General features: G+C 38.7%; 3 protein-coding genes and 2 non-coding genes across 5 annotated transcripts; 1 reads left to right on the top strand and 4 right to left on the bottom strand.

The window, feature by feature from the left end:
- Positions 1-123: 123 nt before the first annotated feature.
- nppc (natriuretic peptide C) lies at positions 124-2,953 on the top strand. The gene is made up of 3 exons (XM_048253058.1): positions 124-307; positions 1,412-1,705; positions 2,504-2,953. Exons 1-2 carry the CDS (start codon positions 215-217, stop codon positions 1,679-1,681), a joined length of 363 nt encoding a protein of 120 aa, XP_048109015.1. The 5' UTR covers positions 124-214; the 3' UTR covers positions 1,682-1,705; positions 2,504-2,953.
- A 3,379-nt stretch (positions 2,954-6,332) lies between these two features.
- ncl (nucleolin) lies at positions 6,333-13,940 on the bottom strand. The gene is made up of 18 exons (XM_048253336.1): positions 13,782-13,940; positions 12,512-12,607; positions 12,287-12,386; positions 11,858-11,962; positions 11,413-11,514; positions 11,128-11,232; positions 10,924-11,040; positions 10,293-10,425; positions 10,102-10,184; positions 9,794-9,917; positions 9,555-9,691; positions 9,336-9,462; positions 9,089-9,228; positions 8,770-8,902; positions 8,515-8,660; positions 8,198-8,324; positions 7,450-7,721; positions 6,333-6,957 (listed from the first exon to the last, which is right to left on the bottom strand). The coding sequence occupies exons 1-18, from the start codon at positions 13,797-13,799 to the stop codon at positions 6,890-6,892; spliced, it is 2,133 nt and encodes a 710-aa protein (XP_048109293.1). The 5' UTR covers positions 13,800-13,940; the 3' UTR covers positions 6,333-6,889.
- On the bottom strand, positions 8,010-8,143 carry LOC125301317. The gene has a single exon (XR_007194724.1). It is a non-coding gene; the product is annotated as a small nucleolar RNA SNORA75 (small nucleolar RNA).
- Positions 12,102-12,169, bottom strand: LOC125301319. Its single transcript, XR_007194726.1, has one exon. It is a non-coding gene; the product is annotated as a small nucleolar RNA SNORD82 (small nucleolar RNA).
- Positions 13,941-19,834: 5,894 nt separating the features above from the next.
- Positions 19,835-23,523, bottom strand: b3gnt7 (UDP-GlcNAc:betaGal beta-1,3-N-acetylglucosaminyltransferase 7). The gene is made up of 2 exons (XM_048252584.1): positions 23,278-23,523; positions 19,835-22,165 (listed from the first exon to the last, which is right to left on the bottom strand). Coding segments are annotated over exons 1-2 (1,245 nt in total). The 5' UTR covers positions 23,280-23,523; the 3' UTR covers positions 19,835-20,922.
- Positions 23,524-26,584: the final 3,061 nt, after the last annotated feature.

Raw genomic sequence — 26,584 nt, 5'->3', positions numbered from 1 at the left:
GCCTTGTACGCAGGTACTTTGAAAAAATTGGCAAGCTTCGGAAGGGAGGAGGAGGTGTGACATCACAGGACGTGACTATAAAAACTCTGAGCTCTATCGTTTAGAGTTAGAGAAGCACTTGAGAATCTTGGGAGTAAAGGCACTGAAAGAAGAAGCAAAAACCCAGTTGCTTGCGCACCTTCTTTACAACGGGACCATCTTACAAACTATCAGAATGAACATCTCGCATCTTTTTGCTTGTGGACTATTGATGACTCTGCTTTCAATCAGCACAGAGGCCAAACCTTTAACGCCGGCACAACAGAAGGTGAGACAACTTACTGTTGCTTAATGCGACGCGGTACTTGTCCAGGATACTCTGAGCGTTCAGTGAAAAGGGTTCCGTGCCAATCAGAGGGGCTCCACTGATGCTCTCTCTTGAGTATCAGATTTGCATTTGAGTTTTCTAAATGTCAGTGGAGCATTTCTTGGATTGCATGGTTGTTGGTGATACCTAATTGGGCATATCCACATGCGCAATCTGCGTGGAACGCATAGGCTATTGTGCTTGTAACTGTGCCCAAACTGCTGTCAGAAAGTGCAGGCAAAAATAGAATGAATGTACAGAATTTGCGCGTCATTGTAATTCACTAAATATACAGGCTTTATAAAGATAAACGGTTGCCTCTGGCTAATTAACATTTATTCAAAACATACACCACGAATATGGGCGTGATTGAGAGCTGAACACACTTGTAACCGTGCAGTGTTTGCGAAGGTGAACGAGGGCAGCATTCGCGAGGCAAGGTATGGAGAGGGCGCAATGCCCAAATAGGTACGAATAGGTACGGATGCACATTAAAGCGGGATGACGCTCTATACAAAATTCTCGACAAAAAAAAGTCTCAACCGAAAGCAATTCTCTTAAGACATTAATGCTCTCCGCTGACCAGTGTATTGCCTCTCTAAACTCAATACGAATACATGCGATTGGCATGCCATGCTTGTTTAACCATAACCATTTCCTCGTCCCACGAATGGGTTATGTTATTGCCTTCATTATGATTGTGTTTTTTATGTTCATAATGATAAGTTGGTTAATTACTTTTATTGGAATAAATATTTCTAGCCGGTTCCAGCAGCACCTGTCCATCCCCAGCACATCCGTCAGTTCGTCAGTTTTCGATTGTCAAAACATCTTTTAAGAATTTTCAATCTTTTCTATGATGTTTTGTCTACATTTCGGAATTTTGCTGATCACAACTTTGTTTAGCAGGAAAATAAGTAAATACATATAATATTTATTGTGGTGGTACAGACCAAGAATAAAGGATAAAACGCGAGCCACACAGTAAATGCTAAAGAGACAGAACTAACTCAGAGTTTCAACTGCATTAGAATTTAACCTTGTTTTTAATGTGTCTTATTGCAGTCTCTCCGTTCTTTGCTGGGAGAAGAGCTGTCGGAGTTCCTTGCGTCTGGCGAGAAGGAGCGCAGATTGGAGAACATACGCGCCAGAATCCGGCTACTGCGAGACCTCCGTCTGGACACCCGTGCCAAAAACATGCGCATCATGAATGACCAACCCAGCGCACGAAAGCACAAACCAGTAACCAGTAAGAAAGCAGGATCCACATCAAAAAGCGGTTGCTTTGGACACAAGATGGACAGAATAGGAACCATGAGTGGCATGGGCTGTTAGAAGAATCAGAATGGGAATCTATTGGTAAGAATATATCTTGTTTTATTATGAAAGACAGGAAATACACAGTTTGTGTATGTGTAACTGGAGGAATCAGACAAGTCTAACAGTATTCTGATTAAAGCATTTTCTGTGGGTTGAATTACATTGAACAACATTCTACTAGGAGTAACCAATCCCACCCCACCCCACCCCAATTTCAATTACAATTCTGATTAAATGTTATAGGCTATCTGTGGGGCAACGTTTACCACATGCAATTTAAGTTAAAAGCAAGTGAGATTGAAATCAAGCAAAACAGAGGACTTCCTTGGTGAAAATGCAAAACTTTAGCCCAACCATTGAATCTATGTTAGACTGGAACAAGCGCCACTGCAGCAGGTGTCACATTTATAGTGGTGTAGGCCTACTAGAAGGGGCTCTACTGCTTCCCCTGGTGGACATTCTAGAACTGTCAGCCAGCCAGTCAAAAGGGGAGGGGGTGGTGTACCAGGCAATCCCCAATAAACACTCCAAAGAAACGGAAATGGAACCAGGTTGCAGTCTCGCTTGTGGTAATACGCTCTTAGCAGTGCACACAATGAGATCAGAGTTAAGACTGTTTTGGCAGTGGTGTGTGTGGTGTGATTCATCAAGTACATTTAGATGGGAGCCCTCAACTTTCCCTCCCAACACTGTAACACACCACTGTGGACTGGTGTGTGTTAACTCCCTGCCACCACATCAGTAGCCTACTCGCCTTCAGTTTACACAAGGGAGACAAGTTTGTCATCAAACATGAAGGATAATGTCTAATGTCTGTTTTGTGTCTCATCCTTACAGAATCCTCAGAAGACGATAGGTCTGGACGACTTTGTGACGGTTGGACCTCACCTGAGGCAGAACCTTAAAAGAAGCATTGTTTTTGGTACGAAAGACACCTTGACCAGCACAAATGAGGACTATGACCAACATGATAAAAACAACCAACCTATGTATAACATAAAAAAGACATCAAACACTACAAAACAGCGGACATTGGTGTAAAAACTAAAACCCGCAAAGCTGTATATTGTCGCTGCTGCTGTAAATTCATGTACTTTATTCCTGCATAAATGTATTTATGTTTTAAAAACTATTTATATGTTTATAAAAAGAGAATATTTATAAATATGAGTTTTATTTATGTAACATTTTGGAAATGCAACTGCAGGTCAATTCTGTTTGTAACTTTTGTTTTAAATAGTTGTAAATGTTTGAAAAATGATTAAAAAAAACGTTCCACATGCAGTACTTCTTTGTTAAACTTGGTTTGTAAGTTTTATCTAACAGGATGTATGACGCGTGTAATACTAATCGTGAAAGAGCTCTTGTAGTTTTATATGATTTTAGGCAGTGTCATGTAAAATGAACAAAGAAAACAGAGTAACTACATGCAATTAAACCACTGATAGCTTATTCCAACAGTAAGAGACATTAAAACCACCTCTGACCATTTTGCTTCTTTCCATAACCTTGAAGTAACTTGCACCCTTCCCTTCAGTACCAGGTTTTTGGGCACAGGGAAAGCTCTTAAGCTCAGTTGCTATAATAAATAGTGAATACTCAAGGTGAATTCCTAACTGAAGTGTGGTTTGTTGCATGTCGAGGACACTTTGAGTATAATATATTCAGAGAGTTACAAACCACAAAACACAGAAAGATTCTTCTCACTACCAGTTTTTTTCAGGAAGTGGGAAGGAATATGGAAAAAAAGCCCAATCATACCTTTAATGTAGACCTTCCTTTCACGGAATCTTATCCTAGTCCATCCAATTCAAGCACCATAGAGTTCTGCTTTACTGACATAGCCACCAGATGTCAGCCTTTTCAGCTGCAATCTCTGATGTACAATTATGTAAGCAAGTGTACTGCTGATTAAAGACAGCTGATACAGGACTTTGGTAGCCTCTCATTTCACATAGCGAGCATGGTTCACTGCCTGATGTGTAGTTATATGAAACAAAATAATGTTTCCTTTTACAATAATTATGTAAAATACTAGTGACAATACAATGACTGTATCTTTGTTTTTGTGTGAATTTCTAATATTTTGATGCACTTGATCTATTTGCAGTCCTTTTTTGTACCCTGAAAAAGCAGAGTGACACAATACTGAAAAATGTGTAAAAGAGCGAGGACTAAAATTACCTGCAAGCAAACTTAAACAACTTGCCAACTTTATCAAACAACATAGGTCAGGAATTCCACATTAGGGGTAGTTCCCGAGGAGAAATGCACCTGTGGCATGACGAAACATTGGGATTTAGTTGATCAGTTCATCTTGTGGTGCTTATGTATGAGGCTGGAAAATAGTTTTATGTAGGGATAGTTTATCAGTGTTTTATGTCTACCATTAATGTGACTACCATTGGTTTCTTTATCAAAGTGGCAAATTGTCGTGGCATTTAGAAACTACTCCATTTATGCATCATAACAACTGGAAATAGAGCGATAAAGCAAATTCCAGGGTACCCATAAGCCTGAAATCTTTGCTAAGCCATGCAGACATTCATAGATATTTTCTGCCATAAAGATGCTTATGCTGACAAAGCAAAATGCCATTAACCAGACTAAATTATTTCACACTACCTGAATTTAAACAAATGGTCCATCTGAGTATTTGATCTATGGGCAATGACTATACAAGCTTTTCACTGTCATGGAAAATAATACGGTCAAATCCACACCAGGCCGTAATCTATACATAGTGATTTCATGTCATCTTGCTCGACCAAAACTTGGATTGAATCATTCTCGAATGCCTAAAACATTATAAAACATTTTAAATTGGAATTAGCCAGTTCCTCTCTACACCGAAGAATTTATGATGTAGGGTGGGTGGGTAGACTCGTCCTGGGACATTTGCCAGCCCAGAGAAATTTAGAGAACTCTAAATAAGCATCTTCAAAATACTTTGAAGGTGAATGAATCTGCAGTATGAAGACTGACTCCACTTTAAAAACACATGGGTAAATTAAACGCTCATCATAAGGATATGCATAGCACATTGCACCTGGACAATTAATATGAGGTGGAATTCTGTCTGAAATTCCCACTTCCCAATTCCTTAAGTCAAATTCCATTCAAATTTAACAACTAAACCAAGAATCTGAAAAACACTGTCATCAGTTAAAATTGATAAATGTGACTTACATACTGATGCCAAAGATGGATGCACAGGCGTCTCCTTTATGCTGGCTTATTTTGTGTTCCAATACTGCCTCCATATGGCTACAATATTTACTGCAACAGGGTTAAGGAAACAATAATCAAAGGAAGCTACTTTTTTCAGAAATTTAACATCTTAACTTATCCCCTCAATTCAAGAATCCTTTCCAATTCATGCACTGCAGAGAACTCTATCCAATGCATGCCTTGGTTTGAAGATGACTCTCTTGTCTTTACTGGTTTGGTCTTGGGCTTTCGTTTCCTCCCCCTATTCTCTTAAATGGTGTGGTCACAGATTATCCACAGCAACCTAAATGGTGGAGGATTTTAAAAAAAGTTTTGAAACGGCATAACTGCTACATAATATCTATAGCTCAAATTTGAAGTGTCAGTAAACGTGCAGATTAGATTTCTTCTATCTGGTACTACATTATCACACAATACCACTATGATTATGGAGGGATTACAAGCATCAACAGGTACTGAAACATAAATTAATTTAAAGAAAAGATCAGTATAGCATGCATAATTTAGCATTTGATCAGTATAGAGGATAATCCTTACTATAAAATCTGCTCAGATACAGCAGATCCAAATGCATATTGCAGGTGAACTTGAATGTAAGCTTGGCCATCACCTAAATTAATGTCTATTGCTTGCTAAATGGTCATTTCAAAATTGGACTTGAATGAGCACTGCTCAATTCCCTCCCATCCCCCAATAGTCACAGGAAAAGATAAGCTGATGACCCTGGAAAGGAGTCTAGACATTAGCTGCATATCATAAAATGAATCAGTTTGTTGTACACCACCACAATTTCCCCATCAAACTTTAAGTGGAGTTCAGCATCAGTAACGTTTATTCATTTGGCAAACACTTTTATCCAAAGTGGTACGCAGTAGAGCAAGTCTTCACCGACATGGACAAATAATCATTTCTATCAGCTACTGATGCCATAAAGGCTTTAATCTTTATCAGGTAAATGAGCCAGGACTCCAAACTTAAGTCCAAGACTAAAACAGCAATGGAAAGCAGTATTGTTTTAAGTTGCAGCCATGTTTGAAATCTTCAGTCAGTAAGGTAAATGTCCCCAGGCTCCATAATTGTAAGGCCACATCTATGTCCCCTTCATCCACTGATTACAATGGCACCGTCCTACAAGGTTGTAACTACGGAGTCACAACCTAGATCACTTCCAACAGCGACAAGTAGATTTAAATGAGTGTCAAGCAGCCTATCTGTGTAGGACCCATTTCATCTTTCTCCAATCATTGGGATTCTGGGGCAGCCCACAGAATTGTAAAACATTAAATTCCTTCACACCGACTAGGTAGGAAAATCAACGAGACACCAATTCTTTTCACCAGGTCTCGCACCATCACCCATTCACAAACTGCAAACTTCAAAGATGAGTGACACGTGTTGACAAAGGATAAAGTTTGAAGAGAAACCGAGACAGGACTAGATAAAAATCATAACTTTAGTTTTATTTAAGTTTTACATTTTTGAAAAGCTTTTAGTTTAAAGATTAGCCCATAGGCTACACAAACTACTATCAAAATATCTTCCCACAAATGCTTTGGAGGAAACAACTGTACCACCTCATAATTACTTTAAAACACAAAACATGACATTACACATAGTTCCAGATTCTAAATGCCCAGAACAAACAGGGCTAATTTAATTTTCAATATGTTTCACATTTACAAGTAAAACAATAACTAATGGGAAAAACAAAATAAAAAATGAACTTTAAACAAAGAAGGGAAAAAACAGAAGATATTGTACAGCAAGACAACGCACATGGTGGAGGGTTTTTTCTGAATTCATTCTCTGCTCAGAAAGGGTAGCGGTAGGGATGGGTGTCTAGGTGGATATTAGGCCATTGCAGCAACTAGGCCCATTACAGTTCAAATGATGACACTTCTTGGAATGTCCAAAAGGCTCCGTCAGCATAAACATGGTGATGAAAACAGAGTCCATTCAAAATCGACAAACATAAAAAAAGGACTTTGATGCTTAATCATCAAATTTAATCTTCTTTCCCTGTGGCTTTCCGAATCCTCCACCGCCGCCTCTTCCTCCACCTACACAAACAAACAAAAAACAGAACTTAATACACTGATGTTTGGGTGGTTAATACTGTGGTGCATTAAAAAACAAACTGATAATTGTCTGAGGGTTTCTAGCAGCAAAGGATGAGTGAGCCCCTCATTCACTTGATCACACATTCACAGTGGAGCCTGGCTAAGCAACAGTTGGTGGTGTATGCACTTCATTAGCCATATTGGATATACTGACTATAGACCCATACCCAGTGACAACCTTGGATGTACAGTCTTGTATAACTACTTTCCCAAAATGTACATTTAGCCTGAACATGCTGATCTGTAAAAGGAGTCTGCAGCCCAGGATAAGGTATTTGGGCTTCATGCCCAAAATTAACCCAAGATCACCATTGGTTACAATAAATTTGTAACAGTGTTGCCAGCCCAACTCGACTGAAATACTTTGACTGACGGGACTGATCTACATGACACCAATACCGACCACCACATTTAAGGGCATAGAGAACCCACCTCCTCTGCCTCCTCGTCCGCCTCCTCGGTTGCCTCCTCTTCCTCCAAAACCGCCACGGCCACCAAAACCACCCCCACGGCCACCAAATCCTCCTCTGCCGCCGCCCCGCCCACCGAAACCTCCTCGACCACCTCCACGGCCACCAAAGCCTCCCTCGCCTTTGGGCCTGGCGTAGTCCAGCGTCACCTTGGTGCCATCGATTTCACCATGGTCCATGGCATCCTTGGCAGCTTTGCAATCATCTTCAGATTCAAAATCCACAAAGCCAAAGCTATGAAAGAAAAGATTTTGTTTGTTTAATTTATGGCCATTTTCGCAACTAAGGCTATTTAATGGCCAGAGCATTGTGTTATAGAAACTTAAATATGTTTTTTTTTTTTTTTTTTTTTATCTATGCTAGCAACATATTCTAAAAAACCATCAAAGGTGGGATCTTACTAAAAACATCAGCTATAGAATTTTGATAAAATTGTTGTCTTTTGGTTTTTAAGACAGGGCGTTTAGGTTTGTATGTAGCCTCAAATCCCAAGACTTTTCAAAATCAATACAGTAACAATCTATGTGTTTCACATCTAGACTTAGGCAACTCCCTCTTTTAGCATGGGGGGACCCGTTCATCTGTGAGTTCTTTCTACTTCTCGTGCGAATCCATACACCGTCATTGACTAGACAGAGAGGAGCTCATGAGAAGAACATGGCGCAATGTTTTACGCCACTGCACAAATTAGAATGGAGTGCAAGTCTTACCCTTTTGATGCTCCCGTGTCGCGGTCTGTGACAACTCTGGCTGTGACTGCTCCCTCAAAGGACTCCCTCAACGACTCTTCCGTCGTGTCCTCCGACAAGCCTTTCACAATAAGGGTTTTTGTGGGACCTGCATGACAGAGAGAGCATTAAAACTGCCATTCATGCGCTCACGGGCAAGCCAAGGGACCGCAAAATAGATCAACCTGAAATACTTGCCAAATCAGATGATAGCCGCAGTCCAATGAACGTTTTAACATTCACTCTAATAACTTGTAATTGAAAAAAAAAAAAAAAACACATGCATTAGAAAAACTTACCAGAGCCTCCTTTGCCAAAATCTGGTTTTTGTCTGCTCTGCTGACTGAATTCTAATCTAATGTTCCTTCCTTCTACTTCTGTGTTGTTCAGTGAGTCCATTGCCTCTTTTGCTTCATCGACAGTCTCAAATTCCACAAAAGCAAATCTGTTGAGCAAAAAAGCATGATTAAGTAACAGTGCCACATTACCCAACTGTTCCTAGTTGTTTAAACAGGTTCAAAAAATTACAATTTGGAGTCATTTCTATCACCTACCCTTTAGCTCTTCCATTGTTCTGTGGTACCCTTATAGAAACGGCCTTTTCAAATACACTCTGCAGAGTATCTTCTGTTGCACTGTAGGCCAAGTTATTTACAACAAGAGTTTTGCTTGAAGATGCAGAACCACCTAACAAAAACAAAACAAACACTCAGAAACTGCAGATATTGTCTAAAATACAGACACATGGTAAACGGACCAAATCAGGACTTGACTATCTGAGGAAATCCTGCACTGTACATAGGAAGTGAGGTGATCATCATATTTGGCCCATGTCTGGGAAAGAACAGGTTAAGAGTTGTACGGAGTATGTACCTTGTTGTGATTTGCCACCTTGCCTACTCTTGTCGCCAATGAAATCGAGCATAATGGAACGGCCTTGGATTTCTGAACCTTGGGCTTCCTCCATCATCTTTTCAGCAATATCCTCCGACTTGAACTCGATGAAAGCAATGCTATTGAGTGGAAAAGGTCAGACATCAATTGTAAGAATACATATTAATTTAATAAAAGAGCATGGAAAATAAACATCTCGAGTTTGTGGTTTATTGTGCCGCCTTACCCTCTGTTTTGTCCATTCTGGCCTTGTGGTATCCTAATATCAACTGCCTGATCAAAAACCTCCTTCAAGTCATCTTGTGTGATGTGATATGAAAGGTTCTTTACAAACAGTGTTCTCGAATCTCTCTCTGTCAAGACAAAGAAGAGTTGTTTAGGCAGAGTTTAAAGCCACCCGATGTCTGGCACAGAGGGATAAAATGGTGGACCAAAGAGCACCAACCTTTCTTGTCACCCTGGGAGTTCTCCTTGCTTTTAGCCCGGTCCAGCTTCACTTCCAGGCCCAGGAGTTTTTTGCCATTGAGCTCCATGGCTTTCTGCAGGTCTTCTTCAGAAGCAAAATCAACATAGCCAAATTTCCTGGAGATCAAAGAACATTAATTAGCCTAAATTCAGAACACTGCCCATATGAAGCTTTGAAACAACATTATTTGACACTGGTCTACTGTCCATTTAACTCACCTTGATCCACCAAGTCGCACATCCTGAATCTCAAGACCTGCTTTAGAGAAGAACTTCGCCATGGCATCCTTGAGTTCATCAAAGTCTTTATTGGAGTTCAAATTGCCAACGAACAGTTTAAAAGCTGAAAATCAATTTGACACCATGTTAGTAATGTTACTGAGGATGCTACATAAGAATTATAATCGCAAACCTAATCAGAAAGTTCTAAGGTGACATCACATATTTCAGTATTAAGTCCCTTAGTGTTCATCATACTGATGGTAAGAACACATCACATAGATAATGTGATACAGTGGAATTCCTACCTTCCCCATCTGATTTGGCCTTTTTAGCTGGAGGGGTATCCTTCTTGGCATCTGCTTTCCTCTTGCCAGGTGTGACTGGAGCTGGTAAAAAAAAAAAAAAACAGGTTTGCAAACTCATTTTAAGCAATTATTTAAATACATGAAAATCGCCAACAACTACTACACAGAGTTCAACATACCATCATCCCTCGTCGTCTTCCTCGTCATCATCATCATCATCATCATCATCATCCTCCTCCTCAGATTCCTCCTTAGCCTTCACCATACCAGCTTTCTTTGCTGGTGCTGCAGGGGTTGTGTCCATTTCTTCCTCCTCATCCGAATCTGTAAAAGTAAAATTTTAGGCTCTTGGAACGGCATGCAGTAACTACACAGACTAAATTATGCCAATGCAGTCCCATGCACTACTACCTTTATAATCAATCTTTTCTGGATATAATGCACAGAATCAGACTGCATTTACATGCACTTCAATATCCTGGTTATGATGCTTATCCTGATTTTGATCATATTGATGACATGGTGTTTGCATGAACACAGAGAGAGCTGGTTATTAATATCCCTGTATGCATGAATACTAGTATCCCAGTTACCAACAAAGTTCTATTAGCACAGTCACCAACGTTCACACAGGAAACCTCGATAAGGTGTGTACATGGAACAGTATACCGGTTTCATTTCTTTTGGAGTACTGCAGCTTGCATAACCAAATGGTTTCATAACCAACGTGCACAAACACAGTCAATGTGTAATCCTTTCAAATTATGATATTTATTTAACACAATGAAACTCTACATAACCTAAAAACAAATTACTACATACCATCGTCATCGTCATCAGACTCTTCTTTTGCAGGGGCTGCCTTTGCTGGAGCTGCCTTGGCAGCAGGCTTGGCTGGAGTTGCCTTTTTGGCTGGTGGGGCTTCCTCCTCCGACTCATCTGGAATTGTTGAAAAAAATAAGTCACTCTACAGTTTCATAATTAAGGCCATTAACACAAAACTGCTGTAAATATGGAATACTGTACCATCATCATCATCATCATCATCGTCGGAGGAGGACTCCTCTGCCTTTTTAGCCGCTGGCTTCACTGGAGTTTTCTTGGGGGGTGGTGCTACTTCTTCCTCTTCATCTGTTGACATCATTGTGTGCAAATAATTAGTGAATACTCACTAACATTTATCTACTCCAGGACATGAACTATCAATTTATTCTCAATTATTTCTTTGGACCTAGGAAGCCAAGATTCTGAATTATGGATAAAACATTCTTGCAGTTCTTCTACAATTTGAACTACCTCTTTGATGGATACCTGAATCGTCGTCGTCCTCGTCCTCGTCTGATTCCTCTGCTTTAGCTGCTGGCTTGGCAGGTGCTTTAGCAGGGGTCTTTTTCGGGGGCGGGGCTTCTTCATCTGTAGGATTTTTTTTTTTTTTTTTTTTTTAAACAAACTTACATTAGTTTCGAATCATTTTGATAAAAAAATAAAAAATAAACACTGCCTCCAGTACATATTAAACATATACCGCTCTTCAGACAAATTACTTTCACTTCTATCAATCTAATGTGTGGAATAAGTCATTAACCTACATAACAGGACCAAATGAGCACTTGACTATCTTATGAAACCCTCATAGGGAATCAGATAGACAAAGTGCCATCCCATTTGGTCGAGTGTGTTTTGATGTTGAAGAATTAGCAGTAGTCAATTCTTAAAGGTTCTAAAGAGGTTTGAACTGATCAAGTTTTGCTCATACCAGAATCGTCATCATCGTCTTCGTCGTCATCAGACTCCGCCACCTTAGCTGGAGGTGCTGGTTTTTTAGCTGGTGTGGCTACTTTCTTAGGAGGCTCCTCCTCTTCTGTATATGAAAGGTTTTTTCACATGTAAGTAATATCATTAGCCAAGTGTACTACACTGATAGACAATAACTTTGGCCAAATTTTGAGTGGAGTAACACAATATTATTAATGATGCTGTAAAAATAATCATAGCAAACCTCATCAGAACATTTGAAAGTGACATCACATATTTCAGTATTAAGTCCCTTAGTGTTCATCATGTTGATAGAGAGGCTACAGTCCATAGGTAATGCAATACTGTACTGTTATTCAATCTATAACATTGGGCAAGTCTGCCATGTTGACACACATTTGAACAAAATTGACCTTGATGGGACTTTTACCTGAATCATCGTCATCGCTGCTACTTTCCTCCTTAGCAGCCTTGCCATTTTTTACTGCCTTCACTGGAGCAGTCTTTTTTGCTACTTTAGGTGGTGGTACCTGGGGGGATATGGATACAATACACATTATGACATGATGCATTATATCGACGACATGATCTAAGTAACGTTACAGCTGACATACTTTTCATAAACATATCCATGTTAACATAATAGACAACTCACCTCTTCTTCATCACTGTCTTCATCACTAGACTCCTCAACTTCTTTGGGAGGTGGCGGAGCCTTCTTCTTCGGCGGGGCTGCCTGCTTTTTAGCTGCCTAAATGGTAAGAAAAAATAATATGGTAAAAATGTGTAGGCGTTGAAGGCGACATAAAGCAACATTAACGTTCCAGCACTACAAAAGAAGAACACCCATGTGGTATGGCCACCATAACCATTTGTTTATCTGAATGGTGAAATTAAAAATAAAAAAATATTTACATACAATTCATACATTAAATTCTAGCATATAATGTCAAGCTAACAAATGCTACGGAACGCCTAGCATACTTCCACATAGGTAAAGGAGATAGCTAACGTTAACCAGCTAACTCCATGCGACACCCCACGTGGTAGACATATCAAGGTAGCTAGCTAGAAGGATTGCTAGCCAACTAGCAATAACTAATTTAGCAGCTACCTTGTTTTATTAACCTAGTGACCAACGTGCGGAGAAAAAAAAGAATAGACTTAACGAATAGTACTTCTGTTTAATTCCGGAATAAAATTACCACTTAATTGTGTCAGTAACTTAAAAAGACAATATTAGTTACAAAATATTCCGTTACTTGTCTAAACATCTACTGAACTACCACCGAACGTGATCTGTTCCCTACGGAGATCTTTTATAAGTCTATGCTATCTAGCGGGCTAGCTCGAACGCTACGAAATCCAACGACGAATGTCATTTTGCTTTTCGCTATCGTTCTTTTACTGACGTGACGACATAGTTGTATAAAATCATTCATTCGACACCACTAATATGCTTTTCATTTAAGGACCATACTATTTCACAATCAAATCGTGCATATAAAATGCAATAGGGAAGAACAAACATGGCCATTTTGTGACGAACTGTGCAACCATGCGTCGCTATGCTCCGACGGCACGTTGTAGGCCTAGCAGAGTGCAATGGAGAAAAACATGGCTGATCAAGCCTCGTTGGACTAAAGGCCACAGGCTGCACTGCTAAAATCTCATGAATACATCAATGACAATTGCGAAGATGTACATTTTCCAAATAATGCGTGGAATTCGTCTTAGCCCATGCACAAGGCATAGTCCTTAAATTGCATACTTATCTTAAACAACCGAGTATTATCGTTAGAAAGATAGCAGAATTAGCAACATAGCTAGGTTAGCTACCTACGCATGAACTTCGTTCCATTCTAAACTGTACTAATAACAGCCAATAATCCCAATTTAAATTTGAGAGCAAAAATGATGCTTACCTTTACTAGTTTCACCATAATTATGGTGTTTCTGAAAATCTCAAACGGTCACTGTGCAATTAATTAAAATGTCCTACTCTACACGTGGTCGTGCCTACAAACCGAGAACATTAAGAAAGACAGAAGTACAGAAACGGCATGGGTTGGTTTTCTTCTCTGGACTTTACTTGCCATCCCCCCGCTAACCGGTTTCATCCAATCACAAGCCATCTATCTACTATGTAAACACTTCCCGCCTCTTCAAACTCCCTCTCATCCAATCAAACGCCAATCATTTGCATAGCAGCTTCTGTCGCAGGACATGGAAATGGGGTTGTTAAAATGGTAAAATGAGAGTAACAACTATATGTTCTGAAAAAGTAGGTTAGGCCATGTAATTTAAAGACCCTTTAACATTGTGCTTTAACGAAACCTTGCAGGAAATCGTATTGAAAGAGACAAAAAGCACGTGGATAATTTAAACAACCGTTTTCCCCAAAAACCTCTTCGTGTGAAAATGGGTAACTTTGCTGAAATTATTTGGGCTATTGTTAAACACAACAATTGAAACATAACAGTCTGATTAAACATTATTAACATTACACGTGAAAAATAATCGAATGAACTGTAATGACTCGTAGGCTATTATAATGGTTTACCTGGGCTTAGCCAACCCACCAGCTGTTTTTGGAGTTCCACGTGGTCTGCCTCATGAGTTAATCTACATGAGGCTTCTGATAATGGATAGGAATGCTGAAATTAGGGTAGATGGTTGTGTGTGTTCCTCTGACCTAGATCACAGTCTTACAATAAAGCTAAATCTGTTAAATTTGGAGGACCTATCTCGTACATTCTTTGAAGGAGTTTAGTGTTCCGATGTTCCTCTTTTTCATTCTACATTGTCAACATAGGGTAGTGTAACATTGTAGCCTAACACTAGGCCTATAAAGTTACTATATCCTTTCTCAGTTGATGTGGATACAAATTCCAAGCACATGTTTGTTAGTTTCCAGACAAACTTGTTCTGACAATCTGATTTAGGGAGAAACTTGTATGCAATAGCCTAGACTAGTTTTATGCCATGTGGCAAGATGGCATTTCTTCGTAATTTAAGGCTGGTTGATTTGAGTCTAATTTAGAAATACTATTATTTTTTCAGTGTATTGTAGGTTACATGAAAATTACCCGAACAATTCCAATAGAAACATTTTTTAATGAATTTTACAACTAAAACTATGGCAGATGAAAATGTGCACCGTCCTCTATTTCTTGCCATTGCTGTTTGCACCTTTACCCAGAAGGTGGTGTACTCTGCAAAGTTACTTAGGCCTATTTTGAAGGTAGGCTATGGCAATGGAAGACATGCCACACTAGCCAATAGGAAATTCTCAGTTTAACTTGTCTTGCAGTTTTGCCCTTTTTGACACAACTGACGGATTTCAAGTGCATTACAACTCTTTGCAACACTTGCCACCATCTTTGCATCCAACTCATCTATCATTTTTTCATAGCAGTCTACATGTATGTGCTTTTACCTGTCAGCATATGGCAATAAACATGTATATAAAGCATGTATATAAAGCCTGTTGTGTGTGTGTAGTCACAAAGCTGCTGAGTCAAACAAAGTCAACCCATTTTTATGGTCCCACAAAATGCATTAAGGAAGTATTGCTTGTTATATTTCTCGCACAGATTAATGCTGCACGTATAGCTTTTAATTTGAGCACATTTTCAGTGAAAAAATGAGGTGGCTTTTGCTGATAGGTCATCACAGCATGAGTGTCTTGGTCTGAGTTGTAGTTGTAACTTCAGCTATGGGCTTCTGTTGACATCATGTCAAGACAAGCACGGCTGCTCTGTGATCTGTGGAGCAGGGTATAAACAGCCAGCATTATGGGGGAGGCTTGTGTGGTGAAAGTTGCTGGGTGGGGAGGTGTGGTTGGTGGCCAGGCAGAGGTTGACAGGAATTCATATTTGACAGACATGCACAACTGCAGTCATGCCTCTGAAGACATCTTGTGGATGTACAGCACCTCTGTCTGTGTCAGCGGTCAGTGACGTGTCCAAAATGACCTGGCCATTTAAACGGAACGGTGATAATACTCTTAGACAGCCCCTGTTTTCTTCCTGCATCCAACTTCCCTTGAGTGAGCTGCTATATGGCATTCAACCACTGGTTTAAAAAAGACAGTCCACCATTCTCTGGTTCTGAAACCTACTATGACTTTTTGAGTCCAGCATCCATTACACTAACAGGGCTTTTTTCAGCGGGAGTTTACTGTTGGACAGAGTTGGATTACAATGACTCTTTGTTGTGAAACATGGTGTTCCATAGCATATAAGGGTCATAAAAGTGAGCTTGTGGTGCTCATTCCCACATTGTAGGGCCATTCTCTTGCCCACTTGTTGTGTATATGACATTTTCATCTTGAGTGAACAATGAAGGGTTGTCAGAGAGTCTGTCAAAATCTGTTGGCTGCACAAGCATCTAATTTCATCTGTTGTCTCACAACAAATATCACCTTGTATAGGTTGGACCACTCCAACAAAGAGGTTTTATAATTTGTTGATTTCAGTTCAGGTTTTAGGGCAATTTCTTTTCTTATTCTTTCACTGTTCTTTTAACATTTTGTTTATTGGTCATTCTCTCTCTCACTCCAATTTTAAATTTGCGCTCCAATACGCACTCCAATTTGTGCATATTAATAATTTCTCCCTCTCTCTCTGTCTATGTGTGTGTATGTATGACATAATTTAACTTAATTTGTCATACATACATTCATATATAATCAGTATGTATGACATTTAATTTAACTTAATTTAACTTATATAGTGTATTTAGTATTTAGTATTTAGTTTTCTTATCTTTCTTATCTTCTACTGTCTTTATTGTACAGTGGAGTTTAGTTATATGTTTATACTTATACTTATGTTTACCATTTCTGTTGTAAGTGCATGTTTTGTGTTATGTCTGTATGCTACTGAGACCCTTGAATTTCCCCTTGAGGATCAATAAAGTATCTATCTATCTATCTATCTATCTATCTATCTATCTATCTATCTATCTAGTTTGACTAAATTAATGACAAGAGTAATTAGCCAACATGAAAGGAAATGGGCTAGACTGTAGAGGACAGCAGAGTATTGCTTTTAGTAACAACTTCCCTCTATAGGGCTATAGGTGCAAAGTCAGCCCTTGCAATAACCAAGAACTTTCTCACAGTGATGCAATGTTAATCACATCACTGCAGTAAAGACTCACAGCTGACTTGTAGCTGAATAATTGATAGGTGCTGAGTTGACCGCATGCCAGTGTAATCATAGCACGGTAAAAGCACTCATTGTCTCTCATTTTCAAGGCATTCTGCTGTAATCAGAGACAATTAAGTGTGTTTGATTTCCTGAACCTACCTACCTTTCCTTTCATCATCCAAGTGGACATTAACAGAATAAATTCTTTACCCTGGCTCCCATCCCTTCTCCATTAGATGGGCAATCCAGGTATGTCAGATACTATGGGGAGAGGAGATTTTCCCAACTTGTCAGACCAGTTTGTTTTGTCCATTTAATTTGTGTTCCTTTTGTCTCTTTGTCTTCAGTCATGTTTAAATAAGCCTACCCACTGGGACATCCCATTCTTAATGATTCTATAGATTTACATAACTTGGGTTGCTGATGTGGACATACCTTAGTTGTATTTTTAAAGGGATAGTCATGTTGTATTTTTAAAGGGATAGTCATAATCAATGTCTACTGTTGTTAATATCTTCAGCATACTTTCATTTATTCCTAGGATAGATAGATACACTTTCAATTAGTTAGAGGTTTGCTGTGAAGAGCCATCATAGGCTTGCCAATTCATAAGTCTGCAGATGATGAGGCTAAATAAATGAGTCCTCTGTCAAAACTGTCAACATTGTCTGAGCAGAAATATAATGCAGAAAACAAATACAATTGGATTGTGTTTCACATATTGATAAATTGCGTTCATTGTCTCCAATTACATGCGTCCCGAAGAATAACGTTGATTTAACTCTGACCTGAAAACAAACCTACTGATATCTGTCAGCATTAATCAATGACATCAATACCTCATGCAAAGCTCTGAACTTCGTATAATTTGCACTACTTATTTAAATGCATGCATTTAATGGCAAATGCATACAATGGCACTGAATTGATGGTATAGTGTATGATGACATGAATGTACTGAATGAATGAGATGATGAGAATGTATTATTTTACTGACTATTTATTATACCTTGTTTAATGAGTCCAGTACGTAAGTGCACTGAATGTCGTTGTATTACTGTGCAATGACAATATATCTCTATTCTATTCTATTCTATTCTATTCTATTCTATATAAGTCCAAATGTCTTGAATGTATTGTGTCTGATTGGTGTGCCTTGGAGAACTTCTAAATGCATGCCCAATACATTGTCAATAGGATACAACTCCAAAGTCTCAGAGACCGAATAGCTTTCGGGCAAGAGGGTCATCCATTACAAATCAACCACCACTGATAGGTGCAATGAGTTGTTGTACAGGGCTTGCAGATTGTAATATTTGATATCCTTCATACTAAACAGTATGCTATATTCATAGAATAATTTGTGTATGAATATATTGTCAATGGTGAGGATATCACAGAAATTATGTCATGCTATATATTTTTTTCCTGAAAGATATATTAGCCTATGCAATACCAGGAGAGGTATTTGAAAGAAATTGATTTGGAAATGTAGATAAGATTATTTTGGCCTCCATAACCCTCCCAAAGCAGATTTAGACAACCGGCTTTTCAAAACTTATTACCAGTAAGACATATTCAGTCTTTGGGGACTTGTGTAAGCCTATTTCCGAAGTTGGTTCATGAAATAGTTTTGAAATAGGCCTTGTAATATGGTGTGTGAGACCATCCATACCATTCTTTATGGAATATCAGATAATTTACGGATCCTGGGGTCTCTTATGCAACTAAAATTGTTCTCCATACATATCTCAGGAGAATATGGAACTCCTGCTTGGAGTGTGCATGTCCTTAGTTGCAAATTGAGACCCAAATCTGCGTGACTTTGATCTATATACATCTACAGTCTTTGTCTTGCAGAACAGTTATCTTGAAAGGTGCAGTGCATCAGTAGATCTGACATTGCCATCCAGTATACAAATAACATCAAAAACAAACACAAGCAAACACTTTTAAACACTTTCAATTGTAAGAATATTATTTGTAAAAAAGTTTGATGCCTTTGTCTTTATGACCCTGTGTATCTCTTTGCTTGATCAAAGTATTTGTTTCCATAGACCAAATTCATTGGCTGTAAAGCTATTTTAGCCAAATAATGGCCTTTATGTGACTGGAACTGTACACTTCCTATCCAGTTTCTACTCAGATGGCTATCTACATGTCCCCAGAACTTATTAACAATAACAATAATGTAACTGTTGGGTTTTGACATTCCCCATGGTCTCTTTAACTTGAACAGGAGAATGCATTTCCCCCCATCCTCGGTAAGATGTTCAGGAGGTCCAAAACACTATGGAACAGTGAACCAGACAAAATAAACAATGAGTAATGATATTCAATGAAAGTATTAAAACCTAAAACTCTAAATCATGAAAAGGGTCAAACAATATAAAGGAAGATGCTCTGTAAGCATAGCATTTTTGTTGTGTATGTTTTTTATTGTTTAAATATGCCTGTTTCTTCATTCCGATCTTCCTCAACATGTCAGGATGTAGAAAAATCATGATGACCATACTACAAGCATTTTTTGTTTTTTCTAACATCATTGTCATTACCTCAAACACTGGCAATATCAACAGTGTGGTTATCAATATGAAGTCTATCAGAAAAGCCATAAGTGATCAGATTGATAATCACACTCACTCAAAGCAATGCTGCAAACTGGCAACATGAAACATCATACTGATAATTTTAACAACCCCAAATCACAGGAAAATACACATGGTAAAATTAAACTTTGCTTTTATTAAATCAACCGATCAATCATTTGATGTTTCAGATACATTTTCTTAAATTAAGAAATAAGAACTAACAGAAACATGGACAGTTCGTGACATTTATTTACAAACATCATTCTGTTGTATGTACATACCTTTACAGATATTTCAGAATGAAAATCTCAGTTATATACATAATTTGTATTTATAGAGGTGACATTTTCTGTCAAATCTAAACATTACAACCAACCCCAAACCCCCTAATTTGCAATAAGGAACTTTAAAAATAACAGATCACCAGTACCAGCAGTTGATTTTCTTTGTTCACAGTTTAAATCATACCCTCAGTCCAATTCATCTCAAGTATATCAGCATTTATGTGCACATTTCTATTGTTGAAGAAACTATGTTAGAATCATGATTATATGAAACTGTAAACCCTTCAAAAGGTCTGACAGAAACGGCATCATGGCCTTATGAATGGCATCAAAATGGCATTACGAGTGCGATCTCATTTGGAGTGTTTCGGAAATCAACATAACCCTTGTGAGCTATACTGCCCTACAAAGCCAAAATGCAGTACCTGCAAATTTCCAAACTGAGAAAACCAGCTTTTTTGTTTGTCACAGCGCATTTTAGCAGATACTGTAAAATGAAAACCCCTATATCTCTAGGAAATGTTGCAGTAGATCAATGAGATTTTAATAGATTGATTGGCGGATATGGCGTTTTATATTGGTGCAAAAAAGATACGGCACTGGCTTTGTAGGGCAGCCTACTGATAAAGAAAGCAGGTGTGTGTTTTATACAAATGACCAACAAAACAGAGTTTCAGAAAATGTTGGTGAGGTAGAAATTTTTGTAGGATCTTCCTTTCTTTGTGGTTCTTCACACCACAAACAGTTTTGTAGCAAGCGGTCCTTTAATAATCTGTAGCTCAAACTGCCATCAAAATCCCTCTGAATAAATGTCACCAAAATAGTTAAGTAAGATTTCGTGTGCATATAAATACATTCACATTATAAAATCTTATAATTTACTCGGCCACTGACATTTCTCTTATGACGCAGTACATAAATTAATATTATTATGCATGTTACACCTCCAAAAACAGAGTACTTCAACTTGAGCAAACTCAAAATTGACATCCGTCTCCAATTACATGCGTCCCGAAGAATAAAGAAATGGAAAGGCTATAAGAGTTGTACTTTCTGTGAGCACACAAGGTTGCTGTTGACGAGTTTCCACATAGCCATGAGCTCTGGGGGAAGCAGTTTGTGTACTACGATCATGCCTCTGAAAAAACATGGTTCTCTATTCAGTTTGCTCTTCTTGTTTCTCATAAGTCCAAATGTCTTGAACGCATTGTGTCTGATTGGTGTGACTTGGAGAACTTCTAAACACATGCCTAGGAATACATCGTCAATAGGATACAACTCCAAAGTCTCAGAGGCCGAATACAGCTTTCGGGCAAGAGGGCCATCCATTAAAAATCCACCACCACCAGCATAAGGTGGATAATGAGTCTTGTTGTACAGGGCTTGTGGAATATAATATTTGTTATCCTTCTTACGGATAGGCTTTGCCTTGAAGATGACATCACCAGCAAATAGATTTTTAACATCGGAACTAATCTCCAGATACTCAATTATGTTTGGCACACTGACAAACACGTCATCATCACCCTTGAAGATGTAGCGCACTCCTGGACAGTAGGTGGAGAACCACTTGAGGAAGTGTGTCTCCTTGAGGGTGAGGTTGAAGAAGCTATCCATGAAATCCCACTGCAGGATGTCTCCATAGATGTAGTCCTCATACTCTAGCAGCTTCTGGTGGTTGGCCTTCTCCGCCTCATTGGATGAAGCTCCAAGCAGGAAGAGGGTCTTGATCTTCCTTCCATCGATCACCTGCTCCTTGCCCCACGTTTTGCGTATAACCTCCCTGCGGTCGTGTTGTGTGATGATGGACTTCACCACCATCAGTAGGTAGATGTCCCCAGAGCACTTCTCCGGGTGATTTATGGTCATGGGAAAGAAACGGCAGTGGCGGTAAAGCAGGAACTGCTTAAAGGTGGGCTCCAGCCCCGCGAACCACTCGGTGCTGGTGAAATTGAGGTTGGCACTGCAGTTGGCACTGGTGATGTCCCAGCTTTTGGTGATGAGCTCCTGGGTGACGTGGTGAGGCTCCTCCACGGTGGAGGTCTCCTGCTTGGGCTTCTTTGCCTTCATGGGCTTCCAGAAGCGATTGGCTAGGGTGTAGGGGCCCCTCTTTTGCACGTCGGTCTCGTCAGAAGGCTCCTTCCGGGTCTGCCTATCCAGCTGAAACTGTGGACCTGTGCTGATGTTGCCCCTCTGAACAATCGTCAGGGTGACCCCAGCCAGGAAGAACATCAGACACACTCTTTTGCAAACTCTCCATCGGTCCCTAGAAGTCATCCTACGAAGAAAAGAAAGAGGACAATTAGTGTTTGGGAAGCAGTGGGAGTAAACTTTGTTCGTAGTCTGCTTTAAGCAAGAAATTATGAGTATTCTGATCCATTTATTGTGCTTGAGTGCTTTAGACTTTCAATAACAAGGTCACTGCAGATGCAGAAGAACAACATAACGGAGAGCTCATGCTGATTGACTGTTCATGAGTCAATGGACTTCTAGGTATGTGGATTATTTTTCATAAGCCTACCACAAACATGTTAGTCAAATCAAATGTGTGTTCATTAAAAGGAATTAACTAGTGATATTTTCATGTTGTAGGCCTACCCTATTTATGAATCAATCTATTCATTAAACCATAAACAAATTTCAAGAAAAAAGTAGCAGCAACTGGAATCCATGCATTTCCACTGAATTATTTTTGGAATCTGATCCCTTATCATACCTGTTCATTCTTACTCGTTGCTCGACTTATCGTGACTAAATTCAAGATGGCTGCAAACGCTAAACTTCGTGGAAGATACTGTCTGTATAAATCGCCTTGTAAGTAAACTACCAGTGCTTTTTCAAAGTTCTCAATGTCTCGTTTTAAATGTCAGGGCCCTCGAAGTCTACCAATGAAGTGTGGAGATACATTGAGCCTCGTAAATGGGTGTAAAACAGTGATTTATTTGCATGGCTAGCCCGATGCGAAGCACCACTATTGAAAAAAAGATGTTGTTGTAGCATCGGCTAACTAGCGCCAGATTTTGGAGTGCAGGGGACAAGCCGAGATGGGCTATGAGACATACGTTCACACTCGGTATCATGTTTCGATACACTTTAGGTCAATATCACACCGGAATTCTCCTTTAACATCTCCAAGAGTAAAAATAGGAGTAGACAACAGAAGTAAACACAACTCGTAATATTTTATAATAAGTCTAGACTGAATGAAAAGGGTAACTTATTGAATTGGAAATGTACTCCAAGGCAGAGTTATTTTACCCACAGTAGTTCAGAATAGAACATTTTCTTTCACGCGCCAGCACGCATACGGTCCGGTCGAATCCAAAAACCCAGACAAATTAAGCGTGAATTCAATCTTGAATTAGGATAACAATTCTCAGACATACTCACATTTTCCACAAAATATAGCAAAAAGCCTGCCGCCGGAGAGATGGTGGGGAATGGTTCACTGAAGAAACAAATCCGCTGTTACAGCTGACACGGGTCTATGGGTGGTCGGCAACTGCTGAAATATCAAATATTGATAGCCTACCAAATATCCCCCCACGGACTCACTCTCAGCGCTGGACAGTAGACAGAGGTCTGGTCAGTGCGCTCAAGCTTTTCAAGACGTGAGTGAAGTTACGTAGATGAAAATGCAAACTTGAGCAATCACTTACTCCACCCCTTCACGGACGAGAGACCGCAGTGTGTGGGCAATCACGCACCTGAGCAAGATTAGTGAGTTAAACCAACTAAGTTACTTCATGAACACATCTAAACTAATCATCGCAGTGAACAATGCAATCGGTTTTTGAATTATTTATGTAATTTCTTCAACTTCATCTTAGTACTACAAGAGCAATTGTCTACCGGTGTTAAAAAGGGGGCTTTGACTAATATGAAAATTTAGTTAACCATACTAAACCTTTTTCGTTTAAACTTTCAAAATAATCCATCATGAAACTATATTTAATGTAGACGTTGGTATTTGGGTCAATGACGTGACGCTCATTTTTTTGTGTACATATGGGTTACATACATTTAAAATTGTTAAAATTTGAAAATAATTTGACAAATTATTTTCAAATATAATTTTCATCAAACCCTAATCTTAAAGTTTTGGATTTATTTAATTTTGAAAGAGTATTAACTGAATTTGGGTAAAATTGTCAACACGGTGCAACCACAAAAACATGAACCAAATAATTACACTTGCTGAAAAAAATGTGAAATTCTCTCCAAACTCCCTTCTAAAATAATCTGGCATGATCTTGCACAAGAACCTTTCTATATTTAATACAAGTAATGAAACCCCATTGTTCTGAATGTTTGAATTAATATGGGGAATCGTGTCTGTCACATCAACCACTTAAAATGTCAAGTGGTGTAACCACCATTTAAGGAGCAATTTTGTATGTATTATGTCAGAGAATCATGTGACAGGAAATTATGTCATAGAGAAGGACCCTTCAAGACCCCAACTGCTATGAGTCAAGGTTAGCAACTCTCTTAAAGTAACATAATAGTGTTTTTAGGCCATGGCCAGGCAAGCTTAGGTTACATGTCAAATGGTATGACCTTTTAAAAATGTTGATAAATCAAAATAATCATACGATATTCAATTTAATGTAAAAACTGTGTTTGAATATTCACATAAAGGTGAAGTGTGTACATAGTTGTCCATAATAATGCCTGCAAATTTTGCTTTTAAATAGAAACTCTTTTCTGTTTGAGACCAGTTTGATCAGATTCAGGGCCAAGAGTATGTAATTTTAGGTGCTAATTATATTATTTTTATAATTTAAATTAACTAACTAACTGTTTAGCATGAACAATAGCTTTAAAAGGGTTTAATTAGATTGCAATTTAAGCGATTTTTGAAATGTCAAAGCTTTTCATTTTAAATTTAAACTTCCATAATTATTTTTTAATATTTTATTATGATGTATGTAAACAGTATGTTCAAATTATAAATAAATAATATAAATACATTTATTATATATAAAATGTGCCTCTTGTCCCCCAATGGATGCCACTTCCAAGCAAGAAATACTTGTCTCTCCACAGAGTGCATGTGAACGCAGATCCTGCTGTTGGTTGGTTATTAAGAAATTATCATACCCACTCTTTCACTCACTCTTATTCTCTCTCACACACACTTTGGGCCCTAATTTAGCAATATAAAATGCATGGTCACTAGCAAATAGCGTAAATACATTTAGGGGTTTGTCCAGTCCACATTCGGGGTGGGTTTGTTATCAAACGTCAGGTGCCCTGCGCAAAAAGGTGGCTCTTATGTTTCTTAATCAGTCATGGGTGTGTTTTGGGCTTAACATCCTTTAAACCAATGAGGAGGACATCTGTCATTCCCTTTAACAGCATGCAGGGCAACTTCAAACAGCGCATCAGTATTTTGATAGTCAGCGGTGTATTTGAAGGAATCTGCTTGTACGCAAGACCGTATGGAACAGGTATTCCACTAAGAAATTCTTTACTAAAACCGAGTAGAGTATAGGCTACACACATCTGCACTTGTCTATTAATTGAAAATATAGGCAAAGTGAAACTAACTTCACTGTGGTGTCATAGTCAACGACAAAACAGTTATACACAGTTAATTACTTTCAATATTGACTAACAATGGGTTACCAGCAAAACATAGCCTGAAAAAAGCAAAACTTCCCCCTATAATGTTCGAATGACTGAATAAATAACCTAAGGACATTTATTCTGCAGAGGAATTGCTGCTTACTGTACATCTCGTGACAGTGACGTGTTTCATATGCGCCTTTTGCTATAGACCAGGCTTTTCTTGGTCAGTGGCGTAATGCTTTTTAGACGGTATAAGATAGCGATTTTTAGATCATGTGCCAGACCACACCTTATGTCGGTAATTGCCACACCCCTGGGCGCATTATTTAATAAAAGTGAAGTGTAAGATAGGAAAAAACTTTGCGTCAGAATAATAATACGCTTTGCGCTAGTGTTAATTTTGTCACCTATTTTTAATTTAGTCTTAGTCTTAGTCTTGTGACGAAATGTCCTTTTTAGTCTTTGTCATATTTAGTCATTCAAATATAATTTTTGTTAGTCAAGTTTTAGTCAACTAAAAGTCTCGTAATTTTAGTCTAGTTTTAGTCAAAAGAAAACTAAAGCTATCTTAGTCAGTTTTAGTCAAAATATTTCAGTCTTTTTTTATAACAAATTATTTCAGTCAGTCAGTATGTTTACATGCACAGGTAAGTCGAGCTACAGTTATAGCTCGGCTGGGATTTGACCACAGACAGTAAAAGATTTGATTGGACCACTGTCATGATCTTCGTAGACCAGTGTTTCACAAAGTGTGGTCCGCAAGCTATCCCAAGTGGTCCACGAGCAGACGTGGTAAAATATAATATAGATGAGTTGTTTGCAATATTGAACCAACTTTCATGTAAATTCAAACAGTTCTACAACACTGTCTGTGTCAGATATGCCAGTTTAAATAATATGAATCCTCTGACACAATTAAGCCAAGTGCAAAGACAATAAGCAAGGTGGTTCAGTGAGTATTGTTTAGGCTAATATACTGCTAGGTCTATTTTTAATTGTTTTTAGCTAGGTAGTCCGTATGCTTTTTATTGATTAGTTAAGTGGTCCTTCATCTGAAAAAAAGTTTGAGAAACACTGTCTTAGACTCAAGTATGAATGTTTACTCCGCCACGCTTAGATGGCA

The sequence above is a fragment of the Alosa alosa genome, chromosome 9 (assembly GCF_017589495.1).
Source record: "Alosa alosa isolate M-15738 ecotype Scorff River chromosome 9, AALO_Geno_1.1, whole genome shotgun sequence".
NCBI lineage: Eukaryota > Metazoa > Chordata > Actinopteri > Clupeiformes > Clupeidae > Alosa > Alosa alosa.
This window is presented reverse-complemented; position numbering and strand designations above follow the sequence as displayed.